This window comes from Gossypium arboreum, chromosome 3, assembly GCF_025698485.1.
Source record: "Gossypium arboreum isolate Shixiya-1 chromosome 3, ASM2569848v2, whole genome shotgun sequence".
Classification (NCBI taxonomy): domain Eukaryota; kingdom Viridiplantae; phylum Streptophyta; class Magnoliopsida; order Malvales; family Malvaceae; genus Gossypium; species Gossypium arboreum.
The window spans coordinates 14,430,026-14,454,494 of record NC_069072.1 but is presented as its reverse complement, the minus strand read 5'-3'; the positions used below and the strand labels follow the sequence as shown (position 1 = coordinate 14,454,494).

At 36.2% G+C, this 24,469-nt stretch overlaps 1 protein-coding gene and 2 non-coding genes across 3 annotated transcripts; 1 reads left to right on the top strand and 2 right to left on the bottom strand.

Annotated features, from left to right (window-relative positions):
- Positions 1-218: 218 nt before the first annotated feature.
- LOC128290891 (small nucleolar RNA R71) lies at positions 219-322 on the bottom strand. Its single transcript, XR_008280669.1, has one exon. It is a non-coding gene; the product is annotated as a small nucleolar RNA R71 (small nucleolar RNA).
- Positions 323-11,639: 11,317 nt separating this feature from the next.
- LOC128290546 (pentatricopeptide repeat-containing protein At5g16640, mitochondrial-like) lies at positions 11,640-16,171 on the top strand. Its single transcript, XM_053026238.1, has 7 exons — positions 11,640-11,847; positions 13,763-13,947; positions 14,466-14,692; positions 14,963-15,065; positions 15,180-15,426; positions 15,505-15,669; positions 15,882-16,171. The coding sequence occupies exons 1-7, from the start codon at positions 11,640-11,642 to the stop codon at positions 16,169-16,171; spliced, it is 1,425 nt and encodes a 474-aa protein (XP_052882198.1).
- Positions 12,077-12,183, bottom strand: LOC128290972 (small nucleolar RNA R71). Its single transcript, XR_008280750.1, has one exon. It is a non-coding gene; the product is annotated as a small nucleolar RNA R71 (small nucleolar RNA).
- Positions 16,172-24,469: the final 8,298 nt, after the last annotated feature.

Sequence of the window (24,469 nt, the reverse complement as noted above, 5' to 3'; positions counted from 1 at the left end):
ACGATCTCGGGTAAGGGGCGTTACAGTTTATGGAGGTGAGTGATTCATTAAAGATAGCCGGTATGACTGAAGATGCACTGAGGTTGAAGTTATTTCTGTACGCATTGCAAGATCGAGCACGAGCATGGCTCAATTCATTTCCACCAAGTTCCATATCTACATGGCAAGAATTAGCAGAGAGATTTTTGGTTAAGTATTTCCCTCCTAGCAAAAGCGCTAAGTTGAGGAACGAGATCATAAATTTCCAATTAGATGACGAGTCTTTGTATGAGGCTTAGGAACGATTCAAGGAGTTACTTTGTAAGTGTCCTTATCATGGGATTCTTCGTTGTATCCAGTTGGAGACATTCTATAATGGTCTCAATGCACATACAAGATTGATGGTAAATGTTTCTGCGAATAGTACAATTTTGTCTAAGTCTTATAATGAGGCTTATGTGATTTTCGAGAGGATCGTAAGTAATAACTATCAATGGCCAACAAATCAAACAGCTTCAGGAAGACGTGTAGCCGGAGTTCATGAAGTTGACACCCTCACTTCGTTGTCAGCTCAGGTATCATCTATTTCTTTTATGTTAAAATAGTTTATCGCTAATAGTGCTAATAATTTTGCAGCTCAGCCACCAAGTCCATTTGAAGTAGTTTCCTGTGTGTACTGTGGGGAATGTCATTCTTTTGTGAATTGTCCATCAAATCTCGAGTCAGTGTACTATGTAGGGAACCAATATCAAAATAAGAGTGGACAAGGACCCTAGTCCAACTTCTACAATCCTTCATGGCATAATCATCCTAACTTTTCTTGGAGTAACCATGGGAATAGACCGGACAACAACTTATTACAGCATAGACCCAACCAATCTCAAGGGTTTAATCAGCAAGCTCCAAAACCACCTCAAGCTGAGACATCAAATAGTTTGGAGAATTTGTTGAAAGCATACATGGAAGAGAATGAAGCTTTGGTCCAAAGCCAAGTAGCAATATTGAAAAATTTGGAAAACCAAATGGGTCAGTTAGCTACAGAGCTTCCTAATAGACAGCAAGGAAACTTACCGAGCGATACTGAGAATCCAAAAAATTTGGGTAAAGAACACATCAAGGTAGTGGCATTGCGAAGTGGTAAAATTTTGGAACCCCGATTGATTGATGTCGAAGATAAGCCTGTTGAGAAGAATCAACCAGCTATTGAAATTCCTACACCAAAAGAGTCAGAATCTGCAAAGACTGACAAGGTAAATCCTAACTTAGTGAATTTAGATACTTTAACATCTTCTTTGGATGCAAATTTACTTACTCAGAAGAGTTACCCGATTGAACCATCACCTCCATATCCACAAATGTTGCAGCAACACAAGCAGAAACATGAGATGCAATTTAAGAAATTTTTGGATGTTCTGAAGCAGTTACACATCAATATTCCATTGGTGGAGGCTTTAAAACAAATGTCGAATTATGTGAAGTTTATGAATGATATACTGTCCAAGAAAAAATAACTGAGTGAGTATGAGACTATTGCCTTTACAAAGGAGTGCAGTGTGTTCCTGCAGAGCAAACTGCCACCGAAATTGAAAGACCCAGGAAGCTTTACAATACCCTGTAATATTGGTGAATCTTACTATGGTAAAGCTTTGCGTGATTTAGGAGCGAGTATCAACTCGATGCCTAAGTCTATTTTGAAGGTGCTAGGGATAGGTGAAGTAAGACCTACAACTGTGATGCTTCAACTAGCGGATCGATCTTTAACATATCCTGAGGGAAAGATCGAGGATGTTTTGGTAAGAGTCGATAAATTTAAGTTTCTTGCTGATTTTATTATCTTAGATTTTGAAGTGGATAAGAAAGTGTCGGTTATCCTTGGGAAACCTTTCCTAGCCACGAGAAGAACGTTAATTGATTTGCAGAAAGGTGAACTCACCATGCGAGTTCAAGACACTCAGGTAACCTTTAACATTTTTAAAGCAATGAAATTTCTCGATCCGGTAAAATAGTGTTCAGTTATGGAAAAGATAGAAACCTTGGTTTCTATGGAAAGCAATTTTGAAAAAGATCCATTGGAGAAAGCCTTAGATCTTGACCTTTTGGAGGATGAATAAGGTGAAGAAAACATGGCTTTGATGGAAGCCAATTCAAGAATTTTTTTTCAATCTACACGGTTTGAACAGTTGGAGTTAGAAGTCAGAGAATTGGTGCAACCCATGTTGTCAATTGAAGAACCACCTAAACTCGAACTAAAGGTATTTCCTTCCCATTTGAAATACGTTTATTTTGGTGACTATTCTACTTTTTCGGTGATTATTTTAGCAGAACTGATGAATGATCAAGAGGAGCAACTAATTGCTGTTCTAAAGAAATTTAAGAAAGCAATTGGTTGGACCATAGCTGATATTCGAGGTATAAGCCTTTTTTTTTTGCTTGCATAAAATTATTTTAGAAGAAGGTGAAAGATCTCGAATTGATGGGAAAAGGAGGCTCAATCCTATTATGAAAGAGGTTGTGAGAAAGGAAGTGATCAGATGGTTAGATGTAGAATCATCTATCCTATTTCAGATAGTTTGTGGGTAAGTCCGTTGCAGTGTGTACCGAAGAAAGGTGGAATACAATTGTTGAAAATGTGCGTAATGAGTTGATTCCAAATGAGAATTGTTACTGGTTGGAGAATCTATATTGATTGTAGAAAGTTGAATAAAGCAACTCGAAAGGACCATTTTCTGTTGCCTTTTATAAATCAGATGTTAGATCGACTGGCAGATAATGAATTCTATTATTTTTTAGATGGTTGTTTGGGATATAACCAAATATTTATAGCTCTGGAGGACCAACATAAAACAACCTTTACTTGTTCATACGGTACGTTTGCTTTTAGGCGAATGCCTTTTGGTTTATCCAATGTACCTGCAATATTTCAACGATGCATGATGGCAATATTCACTGATATGGTTGAAAATTTTGTTGAGGTTTTCATGGATGATTTTTATGTTTTTGGTAACACTTATGATATTTTTTTGAGTAATTTGGCTAAAGTACTAAAGAGTTGCGAAGATAAGAATCTTGCCTTTAATTGGGAAAAATGTCATTTTATGGTTAAGAAAGGGATTGTCTTAAGGCATAAAATCTCAAAGAGAGGAATTGAAGTCAATAAAGAAAAGATGGATGTAATTGAAAGATTACTGGCCCCAATTAATGTGAAAGGAGTTAGAAGTTTCTTAGGCCATGTTAGAAAGTTTATCAAAAATTTCTCAAAAATTTCTAAACCGTTGTGTTTGTTGTTAGAGAAAGATACACTATTTGATCTCAACAAAGCATGTTTGGAAGCTTTTGAAAATCTAGAAAAATGATTAATCTCAGCCCCAATAATCGTTACACCTGATTGGAGCTCACCTTTTGAGTTGATGTGCAATGCAAGTGATTATGCCATTGGAGCTATGATGGGTTAAAGCAGAAACAAAGTATTTCACCCTATTTCCTATGCAAGTAGAACTTTGATGGGAGCCCAACTCAATTATACGATAACTGAAAAGGAACTCTTTGCCATAGTTTTTGCTTTTGACAAATTCCACTCATATCTTATATGTACCAAAGTTACAGTATTTACTGACTATGCGGCCATTAAATACTTGCTCATAAAGAAAGATGCGAAACCGAGGCTAATTCACTGGATACTTTTACTCCAAGAATTTGACCTTGAGATCTAAGACAAAAAAGGTGTCGAAAATTAAATAGCTGATCATCTGTCGAGGTTGGAACAATACGAGGTAACTCGATCATGTGTGCCTATCAACGAGAATTTTCCAGATGAACACTTATTTGAGGTAAATCGAATTCATTAAACACCTTGGTTTGCTGATTTTGCTTGTTATCTTGCATGTGGAATAATTCCTCAAGAAATGACATACCAACAAAGGAAAAAAATTCCTTCATGATAGTCGGGAAATAGTGTGCAGATAACATAACCCAAAAGTGTGTAGCTGAAACTGAGATTGCTAAGATCTTCTATCATTTTCATTGATCTCCAAGTGGGGGACACTTTGGTGGTTCACGTACTGCAGCTAAGATTTTTCAAGCAAGTTTTTTTTGGCCTACACTATTTAAAGATGCTTATGTGAAGAACTCTGATAAATGCAAAAAGACTGGAAATATATCAAGGAGGAATGAGATGCCCTTGACAAACATTTTGGAGATTGAATTATTCGACGTATGGGGCATTGACTTCTTAGGCCCGTTTCCTTCTTCGTATGGGAACAAATACATCTTAGTTGCCGTGGACTATGTATCCAAATGGGTTGAAGCTGAAGCATACCCTACAAATGATGCTAAGGTAGTCATGCAATTCCTACATAAGCATGTGTTTACACGATTTGGGACACCAATAGCTGTTATTAGTGATGAAAGTTCTCACTTTGTGAACAAATGGCTTAAGTGGTTGCTTGACAAATATGATGTGAAGTACAAGATTGCTACTGCTTATCACCCCCAGTCTAACGGGCAAGTTGAAAGAGTGAACCGTGAAATCAAAGGTATCCTTGAAAGGGTAGTACGCCCTAGTAGAAAAGATTGGTTTCGAAGGCTCGATGATGCATTATGGGCCTATAGAACAACATTCAAAACACCGTTAAGAATGACTCCTTATCGGTTAGTCTTTGGCAAGGCACATCATTTGCCATTAGAGTTGGAGAATAGAGCTCACTGGGCTTTAAAGTTTTGAACTTTGATCTTAAGCAAGCCAGTGAGAGAAGGATGTTACAACTTGATGAGTTGGAAGAGCTCAGGTTGTACAGAAAGATCAAAGAGATGGCATGATATTCATATACAACCTCGCAAGTTTAAAGAAGGTTAGAAGGTTTTGTTGTTTAATTTAAGGTTGAAGTTATTTCCTGGGAAGCTTAAATCCCGATGGAAAGGACCCTATACCATCTACCGAGTTTATCTTTATGGAGCTATTGAATAATAAGACAATTATGAAGGTACGTTTAAATTTAATGGTCAATGTCTCAAACACTATTGGGATGGTGAAGTTGAGCGAGTTGAATCCTCGTTCAAATTAACAGACCCTTGATTTTTCATGAATTCATTTTGTAAATAAATAAATAATTTGAACTTATTTTCTTAACTTATTACATTTAATCAATTCTGTTTAAGGAGATTGGAACTTAAGCGGGACCGCTGTGACCCCTTCAACCTTTCTTGGGAATTAATTTAATGTAATTTATTAAAAAGAAATTTTCTAATTAAGAGTTAAAATTTTTAAGTTTTAGTTGTTTTGTTTAAATTTTAAATTTTTATGTTAATAAAAGGGGTCAAATTTGGCCCAAGTACTAATCAATTTTTTTCTCTTGAGTAAGTTTGTAAATACAGTTTGAGTTTGAGGCTTAAGATAGCAAAAAAGAGGGAAAATCCCACACTTTGCCACCACTCCTATTACTTGCTGACTAAGTAACCCTAATGTAGCTAAATTTTTGCTACATGTTGCCCTAATTCTTCCCTATATAAACCCCTCTCCATTCTATTAATTTTCATATCTCTCAAAGCAATTTGCTTAACCCCTAAAAAAATCCCTAAATCTCTCTTTTTTATCGTCAACCTTAAATCTTGAAAGAAACCCTAGTTCTCTTCCCTTTTTGCCGAAACCATCTACTGCCACTGTAAGAAGATTTCCGAAGCGCCGTCATTACTACTGCAGAATCACCGTTGCTATCACAAGTTGTTGTCACCGTCACACCATTCTTGTCATCGCAAGATTATTGCCGTAGTAAGTCTTCACCACTTTGCCGATTTCTTTTCCCCCTTGTGCAGAAACTTTTCCATATTCTCAAGAGAAGATACCATGTCTTGCAAAATAACTAGATCTTCAAAGACTACTCTTGAAAACCTGATTTTGATCGATGAAGAAGTGAAAGAGAGATTTGATTCAATCTTCAAGCATCAACCTATGATGTCGGAAAAATGTTTTGACTTGAAGAGTAATGATTTGATGGTTGTTCCTATACCGATTAGAAAGAAAATCAATGCTCTCAAGTGGGAATAATTTTGTGATGCTTGTTCACTTCCTTTTGATGAACTAGTTCAAGAATTCTATGCTAGTTTGACCATGCAAAATGCTACTGAGGTCATCGTTTGAAAGAAAAAGGTACCTCTTACTTCTAAGTCCATCAATGATTTGTTTAACTTACTTGATGTTGAAGAAGATTAGTATTACCCCATGATGAACAATATCAATTAGGATTTTCTTCAACAAGTTCTTGATGTTGTGACAAATCTGGTATCCTAATGGATTATAAGATAGTATGGGAGCCATTCTTGTCAAAGGGAATACCTAAAACTAGTAGCGAAGGTATGGTTTTATTTCGTTTGCTACAGTTTTATGCCTATCTCACATAGTTCCATCATCTCAATGGAATAGATGCTCTTGTTATATGCAATCTTGACAGAAAAGTCCATTAATGTTGGGAAAATTATTCTCAAGGAGATTCATGATTGTGCTAAAAAGAAGACGGGAAGCGCTTATTTCCCATCATTAATCACTTCACTTTGCTTAAGGGCCCATGTTAAAACACAAGCAAATTTGAAGGGGCGATATGTTCAAGGGTGCATTACAAATCATGATCTTGAAAGGTTAGTAGAAGAGATGCATGAGTTGAATCAAGGCGAGCAAGAAGAGCTAATTGAGCTAGATACCAAGGAGTCAACAAAGGAAACTAAAATTGAAGCTAATTCAGTTACAGACACTGAAGAAGAAGAATTTGACAAGGAATTGAACAGTGCTAAACCAATTGATAGGTCTGCAGCCCCTGAACCAAGGGTTGACCTTGAAGAAGAACCAGTCAAGCTAAGTGTTGAACCTAAATCTGCAACTCCTATGCCGACCTCTGCAAGTGTTTTAAAGAAACTGAAGTTATCAATTTTGATGGATATGTGCAAGTTCATGCACAATCAACAACAAACTTACTGGAAAGATGCAAAAATTATAAATGACTCAATTCGAAATACTTTTGTTTTGAGTTCCCAGATGCTATCTTTGTGACAGGGATGGAAGGTACTGACTATGTAAGCGGAGATGGAGCTAAAAAAGACAAGGGAAATGAATTAGAAAAATAAAAGGGGGGGATTCTTGTCTTGTTATTTATTTAATTATTTTTAGGTCTTTAGGAATTTATTTCTTTCGTAATTAGGATTTACTTTCTGCAGAATAAAACATAGCAAACATGAATAAACTTAACACTTCTTTAGAAAGAAAAAGACTAAGTGATGTGGTAATGGTAATGCACATGTCTAGGATTGGGTTATTAGGAAAGACTTGGTATTTAAGCAGTCTTAATGACTCGCCTCTCTTTCTTTACAACTGTACCTAGTGTTCAGGTTTCATTCATTACTTTGTTCTTGCAATGAGAACATTGCTTCTTTTTAAAGGGGGGTAAGGCAAATAAATTGCTCAAATTTTTAAAATTTTCAAGTATGTTTCAATCATTTCTTTCATAAGTATGTTTTAATAAATGAATAGAGTCATTTTTTGTTAATGAGATAGTTTGTATGCAAGTATGAATGATGATTTTATCTGAGTGAAAGTATGTTATCATGAAGAATGGAATGCTTATATGATCTTAATCTTTGTAATATTAGCCATGAAAACTTAGTTTCTCTTGAGATTAGACATGCATGAAGGTTTATATCTTTAGAATTGACTTAGTAATTTTCTTGAGGCAAAATCCTAGGGGACATAAAAATCTAAAATGATATCGACACTATTTCTTTGTTTCGTTTGAGCCTTTCAAGCCAACCCTATGATATTAGACCCTTGAAACTATAATTTTGAGATTAAAGACTTGTTTATTGCAATGAACCTACATTATAAGCCACATTACCATCTTTTATAGTTATCCTAATTTTGTGCACCCATCTTAACTAAAGTTGTTTTGGTAACCAACATTTGAGGAAATTTTCAAAAAGATGTATCTGCTCATTCTTAAAAAAAAAAAAGACGAAGGAAGAGCAAAGAAAAGTTTGTTCAGTCTCCAAAAAAGAAAAGTGTATGAGCTTGAGCTCAAAATAAGTTTGGGGTGTTCCAAAGGTTCACTTAAAGAAAAAGGTTGTATTTTGAGAAATCCAAGACAAAGTTAAAGGTTAAGATTTTGAAACTGAAATGTCTCATCTCTTAAAATCTCTACCTTTAACCGAGCCCCATTACAACCTTATAAAAGACCTATTGATTTGATGATTATATCACCTACATTAGTAGAGAGGAAGTACTAAGTTCAACATATGAAGATCATAAATAAGCCTTATGATTGTTTGCCTGATTGATAAGAAATTATGTTGAATGAAGAATGTTATCTGTGGTTGTGACATACATACAAACTATGATTCATGTCGGCATATTTTGAAACTTGGTATAAAATTCAATAATTTGCATATGAATTACTTGTTAATAAAGAATATCTATGAACATGAAGCTATTAATGCATGATTATGGGGCAAAGGTTGATGCTGCTTACATAGTTAGAAATTTTGTCTTAGCAAGACCTTTTTGCTGTGCATAAACATTATTCGGGACGAGCAATGATTTAAGTTTGGGAGTGTGTAAACTAAAATATATATAGGATTTTTCCCATGTAATTTATCGCCTTTTTACTTAAATTCGTTGTTAAAACTAAGTAATTGTTTAATAAATTAATGAAATATGTGAAAATATGAAATTAGGACATAGAAATTATTAAAATGTGATTTTATGCTTTATTATATAGTTTGATGCATAAAATGGCTTATTTTATACTTATTTGGACATATTATATTTTTAAGACATAAAATGGGTCATGCATGATAAAATTAAATAATTAAATATAAAATTATATTTAATAAATCATTTTAAATATTTCATTAATAATTTGGGTTGTAATTAATTATTTAAATTGGATAAATTTTATTCCTTGGTCCTTTAACTTATTAATTTGTGTTGGACAGGTCTGATAGCTTTGTTGGATTACAAAAACCGTCCAAATTGAAGACCAAGTCAACCCAAATTTGGCTACACATGGTTGTCCACTTAAACACTTTTTGGTTTAATTAAAAAAGGTAGAAATTAGAGATTTGCCTGAAGATTTACATTGGACTGAGCCTCAATCCTGAGTTATTATGGCATTTAAATTGCTTAAAAATTAAGCAAAAATCAGTTCAAATTCCTCTAATTGTGGCCGGCCACTCATGGAAGAAGTGTGAAGAGACTAAACCCAGCTATTTTTAGCAAACTACCCACCTCTCTTCACCTATAAATAAGGTCCTTTCATTCCCTCATTCATCATCCCTCATCCATCATCATTCTCTCTTCTCTCTCAATTCTCTTAGCATTTTCCATTTCCCATGCCTAGCATCATCTCTTCATAGAGATTTTAGCAATTAAATCCTCTTACAGAGCCCTTGGTCGGCCAACTTGGAGAGCCATCAGGAAAGGAGCAAAGTGAAGAAGCGAAGGAGCCTCATCAGTCAGAGTCTTGGGTGACAGCCACTTTGATTTGGGTTTAATCTTTCTTTTCTTTAATTTAATCTAAAAATGTTTGCTATGCATTATTTGCTCTTGTTTTCAACAATGTTAGCTTAATTTTATTTAAGCTAGGATGATTTCTTTGATTAAATAATATTTATTTGATTCATGCTTATAATGTTTATGCCTCAATCGATCATATTTTCAATTAAAAGCAAGTCTATATTTCGTTCATATGTGATTGAAATGCACCTGAATTAGCTGAGCTATCCTAACCGGACGACGGCTAGAGGACGCATAATTGAAATGTACTCAATTTAGATGCTAACTCGATTTAATTGCAGGTTGCATAACAACTCTAACCAAGCTTTGTTATCTACATAGTTTTTAGATTTGTGTGATTAAACTGTTTCAAACCTAACACATCCTTGTTACCTCACACGAATGCTAAGAAACCCTTAGTAAGTAAGGATCAGTAAAATGTGTATTTACTAAGTAAAGGATTCCGAAATGACCTAATGTGGTTTTCAAACTCATGAAAAATCGAGTTGCCATGGAATGCTTTTCCGAATGTTATTAAGAATGTTGATAATAAATGGATTTTAATTAAAGTAACTGTCCTAGTTTATTTATGTTATAATTGTTGCAAATTGTGTTTAATTTTGCTAAATCTATTTCATTCATATAATTTGCATACGTAGGATAATTTGAATTAGGGATCATTGTATTTAGTTTAATATATTTAATTTTAATCATCACTTCTCAACCATAGTGTATTTTTATTTACTAAGTTGTTAGTATAATTTTACAATTAAGTGATTTAACACAAATACAATCCCTATGGAGACGATAACTCGATACTTACTTATTACTTGATAACGATTGTGTACATTTGCACAAACTTACGCGTTACACCAGCCTATGTCGATATCGAACTCTGCTTCTCTTTACACAGAAAAACCTAATTTTTAGGGTTTCTAAGCATTCTAAAGTTTATAAATACATATTAGAAGAGGATTAAAGGGAGAACGCGAAGTAGAACGAAGAAATTACTCGAAGAACACCGCCGAAATCAACTCAAAAGTAGATCTCCTTCAAGATTGAATATCTCTATTCAAATTTCCTTCGAATTTTTATTAGGTTTCTTATGTCTTGTTGTTATTCTAATTTTGAGATGTTTGCATCCCAGATTATGAACTAAATTCCCTAGATACCTAGGGAAGATGGAACCTATGATAGATCTTATTATTTGATTTTTTGAATTATATGCTAAATACTTGATTCTTGTTCTCAATTATGTATGCTTATTTATTGCTTTAATATTTTCAGGATATTAATTCAAGTGTGATATGCTTATTTTAGTGGAGCAAATGTCCTTGTTTGAGAGTAGACCTGGCACAATTGAGTGGGGTTGCATACAATTCTAGAAATAAAATGACATAAATCTACCGGATTAGAGTCAAATCTAATAGGAGAATCCATAGATCGAGTTAATGCGACAATAGGAGTTTTAATTAGAAAGAGATTTCAATTAATCAACCTAGAGTCAGTTGTTAAGGATTTCTACGGATCAAGGCACAAGTGAATAAATTATTTAATTTAGATTCAGAATAATAAGTGAAGTCTAAGTGGATTCTTTCCTGGGTATTGTCTATCTCATTGGTTTTCTTCAAATGTTTTCCTAACTCGCTCTCTGTCGCGTTCTTAGTAGATTAAAAATATCCTCTTTAATTTATAGGCTAGATAATAAAAAGATAATAATTACTAGTACTTTTAGTTCTCGTGGATACGATATTCCCGACTCACCATAGCTATACTACTATTCGATAGGTGCACTTGCCTTTGTCGTAATTTTAGTTAGTTTAGTGACTTATCAAGTTTTTGGTGCCGTTGTCGGGGACTAAAATATTAGGAACACTGAATTTTTATTAACTTAGTCATTTTTATCTTTATTGCATTTTATTTTTATTTTTAGTTTAATTTTTATTTTCTAATTTTTCTTTTGTTTGCTTCTGGCAGGTCCCTTTAGTTTATGACTAGAAGAAACCCGTCAGGACCTTTAATATTCGACAGTGAGATTGAAAGAACAGCTAGCAGAAATCGTTGAGAAGCAAGACAGAGTCAACAAAGTATAGTGGAAGAGCAAGAGGACGTGATAATTATTACTAAGGAGATGGCTGAAGATCAAAATAATCAACTACCTCCTGTGGTTGCTGCGAATCTGGCAAATCTGAATCCTGCTCATCTTACTATGTATGATTATTCCAAGCCCACTCTAACTGGGGCTGAATCAAGTATTGTGAGACTTGCTATTGTTGCGAATAACTTCAAACTGAAGCCGAACACCATTCAGATGATCCAACAATTTGTTCAGTTCGATGGTTTGCAAGACGAAGATCCAAATACTCATTTGACCAACTTTCTGGAATTTTTTGACACCTTCAAGATTAATGGCATTTCTAACGAGACCATTCGCCTACGGTTGTTTCCCTTCTCATTGAGAAATAGGGCTAAACAGTGGTTGAACTCCCTATCACGAGGTTCTATCACTACATGGGATCAAATGACCGAAAGTTCTTATTGAATTATTTTCCATTGGGTAAGACAACTAAGTTGAGGAGTGATATCTCTTCCTTCGTGCAAATGGATTTAGAGACCCTCTATGATGCATGGGAGAGGTATAATGATTTATTGAGAAGGTGCCCTCACCATGGGTTACCTCTGTGGTTACAAGTTCAAACTTTCTACAACAGTTTGAATCCCTCAACTAGGCAACTGATCGATGCAGCTGTCGGTGGGACTATAAATAACAAAACACCTAAAGAGGCTTATGATTTTATAGAGAAAATGTCACTGAATAATTATCAGTGGCAAGTCGTGAGAACGAAGCCGATGAAAGCAGCTGATGTTTTTAACGTAGATGCGGTCACCATGTTATCGAATCAGGTAGAACTTTTGAATAAAAAGATTAATAGCTTATATGGTTCTACGCAGGTACATCCGGTAATGCATTGCGATACGAATGGAGGAGGGATGAACAATCCAAAATGTCTATCCTACAGCCTTAGCACAGAGAATGAACAAATCAGCTATATGTGTAATAATTTCTAGACCTCAGAATAATCCCTATAGTAACACTTACAATGCAGGTTGGAGAAACCAGCCCAATTTCTCTTGAGGTGGTCAAGGAAATTAAAGACCACAACCCCCTCCAAGCTTTAAACAACAACCTTACCAGCAATAGAAAAAGCTGAACCTTGAGGAAATGCTGACAAAATTTATTTTGGTTTCAGAAACCCACTTGCAAAACATTGAAACCCCACTTAAAAATCAATAAGCGTCAATTCAAGGGCTCGAGAACTAAATAGGTCAGCTTGCTAAGTAAATTTCAGAAAGACCACAAGGTAGCTTGCCTTGCAACACCAAAACTAACCTAAGAGAGCAGCTTCATGCAATTACTGTTCGAGATGAATAAGGGTTAGTTGAATCTGAACCAGAATCGAGGCAAGAAAGTGTGGTAAGTCAAGGTAAGGTTGAGGTAAGCCAAAACGAGCAACAACCGGTTGGTAAGGAGTATAAACCTCATGTACCATATCCCAACGCGATGAAGAAAGACCACACAAACGAACAATTTGGTAAATTTCTTAGACTTCTGAAAAAGTTGCATATTAACTTACTGTTTATTGAAGCTCTTTCGCAGATGCCCAATTCCGTTAAATTTTTAAAGGAGCTTTTGGCAAACAAATGGAAATTAGATGATTCGTAGCATGTGGAGCTAAACGTAGTGTGTTCAGCCATTTTGTAGAATAAACTACCCAACAAATTGAAAGATTTAGGGAGTTTTACTATTCCTTGTTTAATTGGTAGTTTAAATATTAATAACGCGTTGGATGATTTAAGGGCAAGTATTAATGTCATGCCCTATAAAATGTTTAAACAACTAGGTCTTGGGAAACCTAAAAAACTAGGGTGAGTATTCAATTGGCAGATAGAACCATTAGATTTCCTAAGGGTATTGTTGAAGATGTTCTTGTCAAAATTGACAAATTTATATTCCAAGCTGATTTTGTTGTCTTAGACATGGGTGATGATAGTGACGTACCTTTAATTCTAGGTCTGCTATTTTTAGCAACTACTAGAACTATCATTGATGTTGGTGCATGTAAATTGATACTTTGTGTAGGTGATGATACGATTAAACTCCAAGCTCGTGATTCTATTAGGACATCTAATGATTGAGATGAATATACGAGTTCTGTCAATATAAGTAACCCTGTGGCTCAACATTTTTTGCAGGAAACACCTCGGAAAAATGTGATAGAGCCACGTTCCAATTCATGCAAAAAACTAGAACAATTTATGAAGAGCGAAGGTTGCAGATTGATGAACTAGACGAATGGTGGACAAATGTCAAGGAAAAACCAAGAATACATGATGAAAAGCATAAGGAAGCAACGAACCACTTTAAGGTTGGGGATCAGGTGTTATTAGATAAAACGGACCCTTGAATTGCCACTGCAGAGTTTAATACAAACGAAGAAACTCCTTTAATGGTACTGACAGCATGTTTGGTTGGGGGGCTTATGAATAGATTCCAGCCCAATTCGGCGGGCCCACCACCAAACATTAGTTTGGTTGGCTGTAATGCTATTACAGCCTAAATCTATTCAGGGTGTATTACAGGAAAATACTGAATAGCCATTCCCTTCCCTCACCACTGAATACTTATTCATTCTCATGCAAAGTAAAAAAAAATTTTCCTTTTCAATTTTTGCCCTCACCACTACCTAAAGAATAAAGAAGCATTACAACCATCATCTTCTCCCTCGATTCACGGGTAAATTTTTTTTTTCAAGCTCAGCTCTTGTTTTTCCATTTTGTGTTAGTGCCGGCGCCATTTGTGGTTTCATTTTCTCACAAATTACAATTCTTGTGTTAGTGCCGATGCCATTTATGGTTTCATTTTCAAGCTAAGCTCTTGTTTTTCCATTTTGCATAGATTCAAGATATGGGTAAGCTTCCTTCTTCTTTTATTCTTCGTTCAGTTGTTAATGGTGGAAGTCATCTTTCTAATTTCCACTCTTTTTCTTCTTCTTCAAACAACATTGCTACCCACATCAAAGCCTTAAGTAAGAAACCCATGCCTGTTAGAGGAAAGGGAAAAAAAGATGATCGCTTCGATATTGTTGATGATGCTTTAATTTTGTTCAATAAGATGATAGTCAGGTACCCAAAACCTTCAATTGTGTAATTTAATAAATTATTAGTAGCCATTTTTAGGATGAAACATTATGCCATTGTTGTTTTTATGTATAGACAGATCGATTTATTGGGCGTTTCCTATAATTTGTATTCTTTGAACATCTTGATTAATTTCTTTTGTCAATTAGGTCGAATTGATTTTGGGTTTTTTCGCTTTGGGGAAAATATGAAGTTAGGTGTTGAACCTAGTGTCAGAACTTTTTCAACTTTGATTAATGGGTTTTGTAATCAAAGTAAGATTTTTGAGGCCATTAGTATATTCGATGAAATGACTGAAAGAGGGTATCAACCTGATTTGATTGTTTACAAGACAATACTTAAGGGTTGTGTAAGAGCGGTAACACCGATAGAGTGTTGGGTTTCTAAGGTCGATGGAAGGCGAGAGGTTTTGAACCCAATATTGTAGCATATAGTACCATCCTTGACTGTTTGTAAGAATGGGTTGTTAAAGGAGGCTCTTGATCTCTTATCTGAAATGAAGGTTAAAGGCATTAAACCAAATATCATTACTTACAGTTGCTTAATTCACGGTATGTGTGATTCGGGCCAACAGGAAAAGGCAACAACGCTTTTGAATGAAATGTTGGATAACAATATTTCACTTAATATTGTCACATATACTATATTGATTGATATACTTTGCAAGGAAGGAATGATTTCTAAAGCTGTAGAGACCATTGACATGATGAGAAAGCAAGGTTTACCAACGCAATGAAAAGAGATTTTTCCACCAGTCTTTTAGGCCGGGCATCCTCTTTCTATCCATTTCATTTCAGGAAGAGGCATTGAGTCTAATGTTGTTACCTATGATGCATTAGTTAATGGTCACTGCTTGCAGAACGAAATGGATAAAGCTAGAAGAGTTTTACAGTTGATGATTGAAAAGGGTTGTGCACCGAATATAGTTACCTACAGCACGATGATCAATAGATATTGCAAAAGTAAAAGGTTAGATGAAGCAATGGAACTCTTTCATGAAATATCTCAAAATACGCCTTTCTGAATATAGTCACACAAAACACTCTAATGCAAAGTATGTTTCAATTAGGGAGAGCTTCAAATGCATGTGAACTGTTTAGAAAGATACTTACTTCTGGACAAGTTCCAAATCAAGTGACCTGTTTGATTTTGCTAGATGGTTTATTTAAAACAGGTAATCTCAAAGAGGCATTGAAATTTTTTCAAACAATGCAAAATGGTGGGTTGGAACTTGATATTGTCCCATATACTATCCTAATTGATGGGCTGTGCAAAGCTGGGCATATTGAAGTTGCCAAGGAATTATTTCGTCAACTCTCAGACAGTGGTTTAAAACCGAATGTTTACAAATATGGTGTAATGATTAATGGACTGTGTAAAGAGGGATTGCCAGATGAGCAGACATGTTTTTTGGGAGCATGGGAGATAATGACTGTTTGCCTAATAGTTGCTGTTATAATGTAATGATTCGAGGGTTACTTCGAAACAGCTATACCTCAAAGGCACTTCTTATGAAAATGGTTGGTAAGGACTTTTCTGCCGATGTATTCACTACCAACTTATTTATGGATCTTATCGTACATTCTAATAAATCAATCTTGCTTTGAAATGTTTCACAAATTGTGTAAAGATCATCACTTGTAAATATGAATCAGTTTTTACATAACCATTATATAGTTATAAAAGATTCTGGAAACTAGAATGAGTTTAGTGTCTATTTTCAATATTGTTGATTTTGTTCTGACTTGTGTAGTAAGTGAGAATGGTAATGTTAAGAAATTAGGAGAAAACCAATATTGCTTGCAGATTTTTTTTTTTTGCAGGATAAAGTAAAAAAAATTTATTGGCGGAAAACATACGGACCATTGGCATTGAAATCCGTAGGAGTATTGTCTCCGAAGTGTTAATTCAACAATTCAACAAAAGTTAGAAATGACCATTCAAGAAAGTGCTCTAAAATTATATCCAACATTATGTGAAGTAGAAGGTTTAACTGAGGATAAGCGTTGTTGCGCATTGAGCAAAATTCCAGATCATCCAATGCAAATGCAAATTCTAGATCATCTAAAATTATATCCAGCATTAAATTATTTGTTTCACTAATGATATTTTAGCAGGTTAAATATGTATTGCGTTTAAAAATAATAAAGTAGATTATATATTATTTTATAGTATTATATATTATCATTTTTTAATTCATATAATAATTATTATATTAAGAATTTTATTAAATTATATTTAATAAGAATTATGTTAAAATCGGTTATACTATTTATTATTTTTATTAAATTATTTTTAATAATAATCTTATTAAATCTTAATAACAATAACAATAACAATAATCATCCACCTAAAAAATTTCTGTTAAGGGTATTTTGGTCATTTTAGTTTTTTTCCTTATGCTATTACAACATCATTCCATTTAACCAAACACAAGAATACTATTACAGTTCTATTCCATTCTATTCAACCAAACAGTTGAATTACTGATTACAGCTCTATTCCATTATAGCTCTATTCAATTACAGCTCTATTCAATTACAGCCCTATTCTATTACAGTGAACCAAACGTACCCTGAATGTCTTTCCATACGGTACAGTCAAAGTAACTCATTCTAAATTCAGCACTTTTATGGTAAATATTACTCGACTCAAACCTTATTTTAATAAAAGAATTGGCAGCGAGAAAAAGGAGTCTCAACTCCGTGAACCACCGTGACCATGCGAATACGAAGTAAGTCGAGCTTAGACTTTAAATAAGCACTTCTGGGGAGGCAACCTGAGCGTTAACATTGCTAATTTCTTAATTTTATCTCATGATATTTTTTTAAAAAAAATTAATTGAAAAAGAAATGTGTTTTTGGTCCACACGGCCTAGACACACGGGCGTGTCCCTAGCCGTGTGGATAAAAAAGGGTATGACAGTGAGTTACACGGCCTAGCGACATGGCCTTGTGACTCACACGGCTTGGACACACAGGCGTGTCCTTAGCCGTATGGAGCCTGAGACTTAATTTTTCCAAAAATTGACAGAGACACAGCCTAAAATAGTCCACACAAGCGTGTGACACAACCGTGTGGACCACACATCTTGGACACACGGGCATGTCCTTGGCCGTGTGAAATTTTAAAACAAGTCAGTAAGTTACACGGGCAAGGCACATGGCCGTGTGCAAGATACGACCGAGCCACACGGGCATGTAGGAAGTCACACGGGCATGGGAGAAGTGAAAGAGTTTGCACACGACTATGCCAAATGGCTGTGTATGCCACACGCCCTAGACACATGGGCGTGTCCAAGGTCGTGTGAGGACTGGGCTTGAATTTTTATTAATACGTGCTAAACATAAGTCACATGGGCGTGTGACACGGCGGTGTGGCTTAACATGGGCCTCACACGACCGTGTCCTTAAAATCCCTAAATTATATTATTTTTGTTTTGTATTTTTCTCTGATCTTCCTAGCAAGCCCCAGCTGACATTCCCTCCAACCACCTTCGTTCCGGCCACCGTTCCCTTCCCTCCAACCTAGTTTTCCCGCATTCCCTCTGCTCTCCTTTTATTTCCTCTCAAGCCCTAAACCGCTACCTTCCAACCACGTGCTTCAGCCCAACCCGCTCCCTCGGCCACCTTCCCCTGTTCACGCACCCTTCGCGCAAACCCATTCCCACCACCGCACCTCATCGGGCCAAACCCTCACCACCGCGTAACCACCACCATTTTTCTTCCCTTTCTTTTCCTTTTTCCCCATCACACCTAGCCGCAAACAACCCTTCCCCTATCTTCTTCTTCTTCTTTTCTTCCCTCTTTTTTACCCTTCAGACCATGCACGACCCGACTTGAGTCGACCCAACCCTCCACCATCTGGCCACCGTCCTTCGTCGTGCAACTCTGGCTATACCAACCACCGTATACCATGATAATCTCTTACGGCAAGTCAAAGTTCGTCGTCCCTGCTTCGAAAAATCAGAAGACCCATGGTGGGACCTCCTCCTCTAGTGCTTCCGCCGAGGCCTGTCACCTTTATCTCTGATTTTTAGAGGGCCCTCAGGAGGATTTATAGCAGCTCCTTTGAGTCTGACCACTCAGTCTAGGCCGCTGTATCGATTGGGCCACGTTGGAGCAGGTCCAACTAGCTGATGATGTTCGCACTTATGACAGCCCAAAATTGACCCTAGTCGGAATGTGGTTTCGGGACCACAAAACCGAGGCATAAAAATAATTAAAAATTTAATTTGATGCCTATGATATGTGTTAAATTGTGTATGACATTTTGATGTTTCAATTTAGAATTATAAATGTGAATTTCACTAGAAAGGACCTAGTAGTAAACTTTGAAAGTATGATGGGGAAATGTGTGATGACTAGTTGAGCATGCATGCAAAAATAAGGGATTTGCATGTCAAATTTCCCCAAGGATGGTATAGTGGCCGGCCATGACAAGGGAATATGGGCAAGGAAGACATGTTATGACATGTTTTGTTAATGCATGATGTGATAAATGATAAAAAATTAAGCATGTAGGAAGAGAAACAAAAAATCAAAATTTGCTCATCCTTCCCCCTTTTGCCATGAGTGAAAGAGAAGCAAAGAAAAAATTTTGTTCACCTATTTTCTCTTCTTTGGCCGAAAATACTAAGGAAGAAGGAAGGATTTTTGCTTCATTTTCTTTGTTTAGAAGAGATCTAGAAGGAAATTTGGCTAAACTTGCAACAAGAGTAAGGTATGTATGAGGTTGTGTTGGGAGTTTCATGCATGTTTTGGTTGCTAATTTGATGTGCATGTTAGCCATGGCTCAAATCTTTGTTATGCCATGGAAATGGCATTTGGCCAAAGTTGTTATGGTGATAAAGCCATTGCATGCTAAGTGTGAAGCTTGATGATGATGCATGCAATGATGGATTGTCTACTCATGAGTAAGATTTTGAGCTTTCTTTTTGTTTTATCATGATTGAAGTTGAAAAGGAGCATGATTGTCATATTCGCCATGATGCATTCTTGAGCATGATTCATGCTTCTTGCATGTTAGTTAAAATTTGTGTTTTGGATGGCTATGGACACCTTGAAATTGCCACGCTCATATATGCATATATATGATTGCACATTATGTTTTGGTTATGAACTAAGTGATGAATAAATTGGTTTAAAGAAGAAGATGTGGAAGAATGCTTGTGAAATTGCAAGCACAATTCGCCTAGCACACATATAAGTGCTTGATGCTATATTATAAGTTTTAATACAATGTGCAAAGCATTAATTAGTAAATTGCATGCTGTTTTTGTGAGGTATTATGCAAAATTGACCTCAACATGTACATGAATATTCGCCTTGGGTAGCCTATTGAAGGCCTTAGCATTTCCTTGATGCTCGAATAAATTGTATTGAATTGCTTGATGTAGTATAAAATGTGCATGACCGTTGTGTATTCAAGCTAAAGGGTGGCCATATGACCATTTAAACTCCTTGTCATATTCGCCATAAGCTAGCACAATGAGGTTTTAATAAATTGAATTTGTTTGAATTAGCTCAAGAGCTTAGAGGGCCACAATTGGACAAGGGAAGGAGAAAGTGATCGAATAGCCAAAAAGCCGTTCGACAACATCCGAGGTAAGTCCTCAAGAAGTGACCCTACTTGAATTATGTGAAATAAAGTATGGATGTGTATTGATTATTGATTATGTATGCATGAGTATTTGAATTCTACCCGGCTAAGTCCCAAGGCGAATATGCTTGTGACTATAATTGCGTTTGAGCCTTAGTAACGAAAATGAATTATGTATGTCCAATGATAATTGATGTATGTGTTCATGGAAATTGAATGATATCCGGCTAAACTCAAGACAATTATGCTGGAAATTATATCCGGTTAAGACCCAAGGCAATTGTGCTAGTGGCTACATCCGGCTAAGACCAAGGCATTCGTGCGAGACATTCTATCCGGGCTAAGACCAAGGCATTTGTGCACATGGTTATATCCGGTTATATTCAAGAATCTTGGGCTGGAGGTGAGTGTTGGTTGCTGTAATAAATTCAATGAGTACACTCAAAAAGCCCAAAGAATGAGGTACGCTTATATGTGCATTGGAAAGTCGACATGTTTGAGCAACATTCGCTCAATCGACTAATGAATTTCAGTTATTGAATTGATTGATACTTTGTGAAATTATATAATGATGAAGTGTGAAGTAAGAATGTGTATTAATGAAATGATGCATTTGGTTATGTGAATGTATTGCTGTAATTAGAGTTGATTATATTCCTTGAGACTTACTAAGCATAAAAATGCTTACCCCGCTGTTGTGGCTCTCGGTTTTCTAGATTTCGCTCAAGCAATCGGATTTGGGATCGTTGAAGTCAAGTCATCCACACTATCAAGCCTCCATTTTGGTATAAATTTTGGTTGAACTTGAGATGGCATGTATAGGACTACCCTTGTTTGTTAAATATGTTGTGATGTAAGTATGTACGGCCATGCGAAAATGGCTCGAAAAGGAAACATGAACTTAGAATAATTGTGGTTTGTATGTATATATTTGGTGTCATGATGTGGCTATGGCTTGGAAATGGGAATGTTGGTCATATGATCAGCCATTGGCATGGTTAAAATGATCATATATGAACCTATGTATGGCAAGACTAGTTGGTTCATGGAGACTACCAAATAGGTAAGACCTACCTTAAAACAGATGCTGCCAGCTGCAGTGACGTGAATGTGAAAAATCACCAAAATTCGTAGGAATGGAATTAAATAGTGAATAAGCTATGTAAATGAACCTTGATGAGTCTATTTTCATATGGAAGAAACGAAATGGTCATAGGAGTTACATATTAAGAGATATTAAAGCTATTGTGAGACAGGGCCAGAACAGTTTCTGGGTTCCCTGTCGCAACTTTAAAAATTTACTATAAATTATCCAAAAAGAATTAGGAGACATACCTTATATGTACAGATTCCATTTTGAGTCTAGTTTCATTAGTAACAAACGACACCAGCATTAAAGCCCTGTACATAGAGATATTCAAGTTATACCGCGCGAAGGTCAGAGCAGTCGATCCCTGTAACATGGGTGACTTTAACTAATAAACTGTACCAATTGGCCCGACCAAAAATCCTAGAAATAAATCCATGGATGGATATATGAGTCTAAATTCAGGGAAAATTTACGAAACCAGTTTCCGAGTTTTGAAACTCGAGATATGATTTTTAAGGCGACAGTGACGCAGTTTTCCAGCCTGACTGGAAATGTCAAATTGGTGGGCAAAACATGTGAACTTGGCTTGTTAACCCCTCGTGTCCGACACCGGCGATGGTCTCGGGTTTGGGGTGTTACAGCACCTTCATTACCACAGCTCCATAGGACAGCTTCTTCGCCATCATCGAGCCCATCTATATGGAGCTTACTTTGGAGTTCTGAGCGACGTTTCTTGTACAGCAAGTCATGACGACTCATGATGAGCCAGGCACTATCACTTTTCGACATGGTGGTTTGGTGCGCCACATGAGCGTCCCCAAGTTCAGTGCTACTATGGGACTTTATAGAGAGGAATTTATGAGCACCGAGAACTTCCTTCGACTTCATTGGCACATCCATTACTCTCCATCTCATTGTGGCACTAAGCTTACAGTGAGTCTGATAAACCGTAATTTATACATATTTTTATCCCATACTTAGCACATTTATGGATGATTTCTCCTTATAATTGGTAAATTCGATGCTCCTAATCCTTTAATTTCATGTTTTATACTTAGGTGAGCATAGGAGAATAAAAAGAGTGAGAAACGGGCCGAAAATGGAGAAAATGGACCAACATGGGAAATCAAAACAGCCTTGACCACGGTCTGAAGCAATCGCACACGGGTGTGTCCCTTTCAAGCCCAAGTATAGTCCTATTCAGAAAAGGCCACTTTTGAGGGTTCTTAGGCATTCTTAAGCCTATTTAAACACCTGAGAAGGTACTTAGGAGGACACAGGGAGTAGCAGGCAAGGAATTACTCAAGGAAAGCCGATTGATACATCTCAGAAGCCGGATTCATCGTCAAGACTGAAGATCTCCCTTTAATTTCCTTCAGGAGTTTTGGGTTTTCTTTATGTTTTGTTATCTTCATTCTTTTGAGATGTTTTCTTTCATAATTATGAACTAAAACCCCTAAATACCTAAAGGGAATGAAACCTAAGACGGATCTTGTTATTATTATCTGAATTGTATGATAAATATTTAACTTGTTCTTAATTATGTCTTCTTAATTCTTGTTTTAATATTCCAGGATATTGATTCAAGTTTATGCGCTTATTCAGAGGAGCAAAAGTCCCTGTCTAAGAGTAAATTTGTCATAATTAAGTGGAGTTGATTGCACGCCTAGAGATAGGGTGACAAGATTTTGCCGGATTAGGGTGAAACCTAATAAGGGAGTCCATAGATTGAGTTAATGCAACACTAAGGTGTTAATTAAATAGAGATTTCAATTAACCAACTTAGTGTTAGACGTTATTAGTCTCGAGAGAGATAATAATATAACTTAGGGATTTCTACGGATCAAGTCAAATGAATAAATCGTCTAATTTAGAGTCAAATAACAAGTGAAGTCTAGGTGGATTTTTCCTTGGGTATTGTCTTAATCAATCGAGTTTTCCCAAAAGCTTTTCCCCAATTTTCTCTTTGTGCACCTTTAGTTTAATTAATTAGTTTAGATAAACAAATCCCTTAATTTTTATGCTAGATAATAAAAAGAAAGTAATTACTAGTACTATTGGTTCCTTTGGGTTCGACAATCCGGTCTTACTAAAGCTATACTATTGTTCGATAGGTACACTTGCCTTCATCGTGATAATAGTTTGTTTCAAGAGCGATTAATTATAAATTTTTAAAACCTGTTACAAATATCATGTATCAGAGTCAGACACCATATGACGCGACTCACTCAAAAGCGACCTCTCTTCCTCCAGCCTTACGGTACCTTCATGCACTTTTAGCTCACACTCTAACTAGTAGGAGTGAGAGCACCGGAGTCGTTAGTACTCATGACGCATATTTTTTATGGAGCATGGCCACCGGGCGTGTCTTTGACTTGGCGTACTTCATTGCTTAGCCTTCCACCATCAGATTGACCGGCACAAGAAGGGGCCTATTTGTTTAGGCCCTTATATGACTCATCTCGCTCGACACTTTGGTCTCCTAGACACACCGGAGTAGTCCTCTACACTCACAATAGTTGGCTAGATGTCCTCTCAAGGGATCTCGAGTATGATACATATGAGGATGATCGAGTGGCGTCTTGGAGTGGATCCCCCTCAGTATCGATTGTTTCATTCTGATGCTCAGAATGAACCCAAGGACTTCACTAATGATGTTCCTCTCCATCATGAGGATCCACCACACCATCCACCTTCGATTCACCACCGTATTCCTACTGTTCCTACTTCAGAGGATGTCTTAGAGTGGCTCACTCGCTTTAAGCAGTACTGTGCTCAGAGGTTTGACAGCCTTGACGCAACATTACAGAAGATCTGTCAGCATTTCCATATCTCCTCTCCAGCGCCGACGACTCAGGACACAGATGTGTTTGACGATGAGGACCATTAAGTCAATTTATTTTATTTTTATTTCTATTTTTATGTTTATTGTTATTTTCTTAGACTTCTTTTATTTTTATATTTTAAACTATATTTTTATTTATTATGATTGTTTTTAGTTGAGTAACCCTTTGATCTTCTTCACCACTTGTGTTTATTTTTTTATTAGTTGCTCAGAATCGTGCACTACA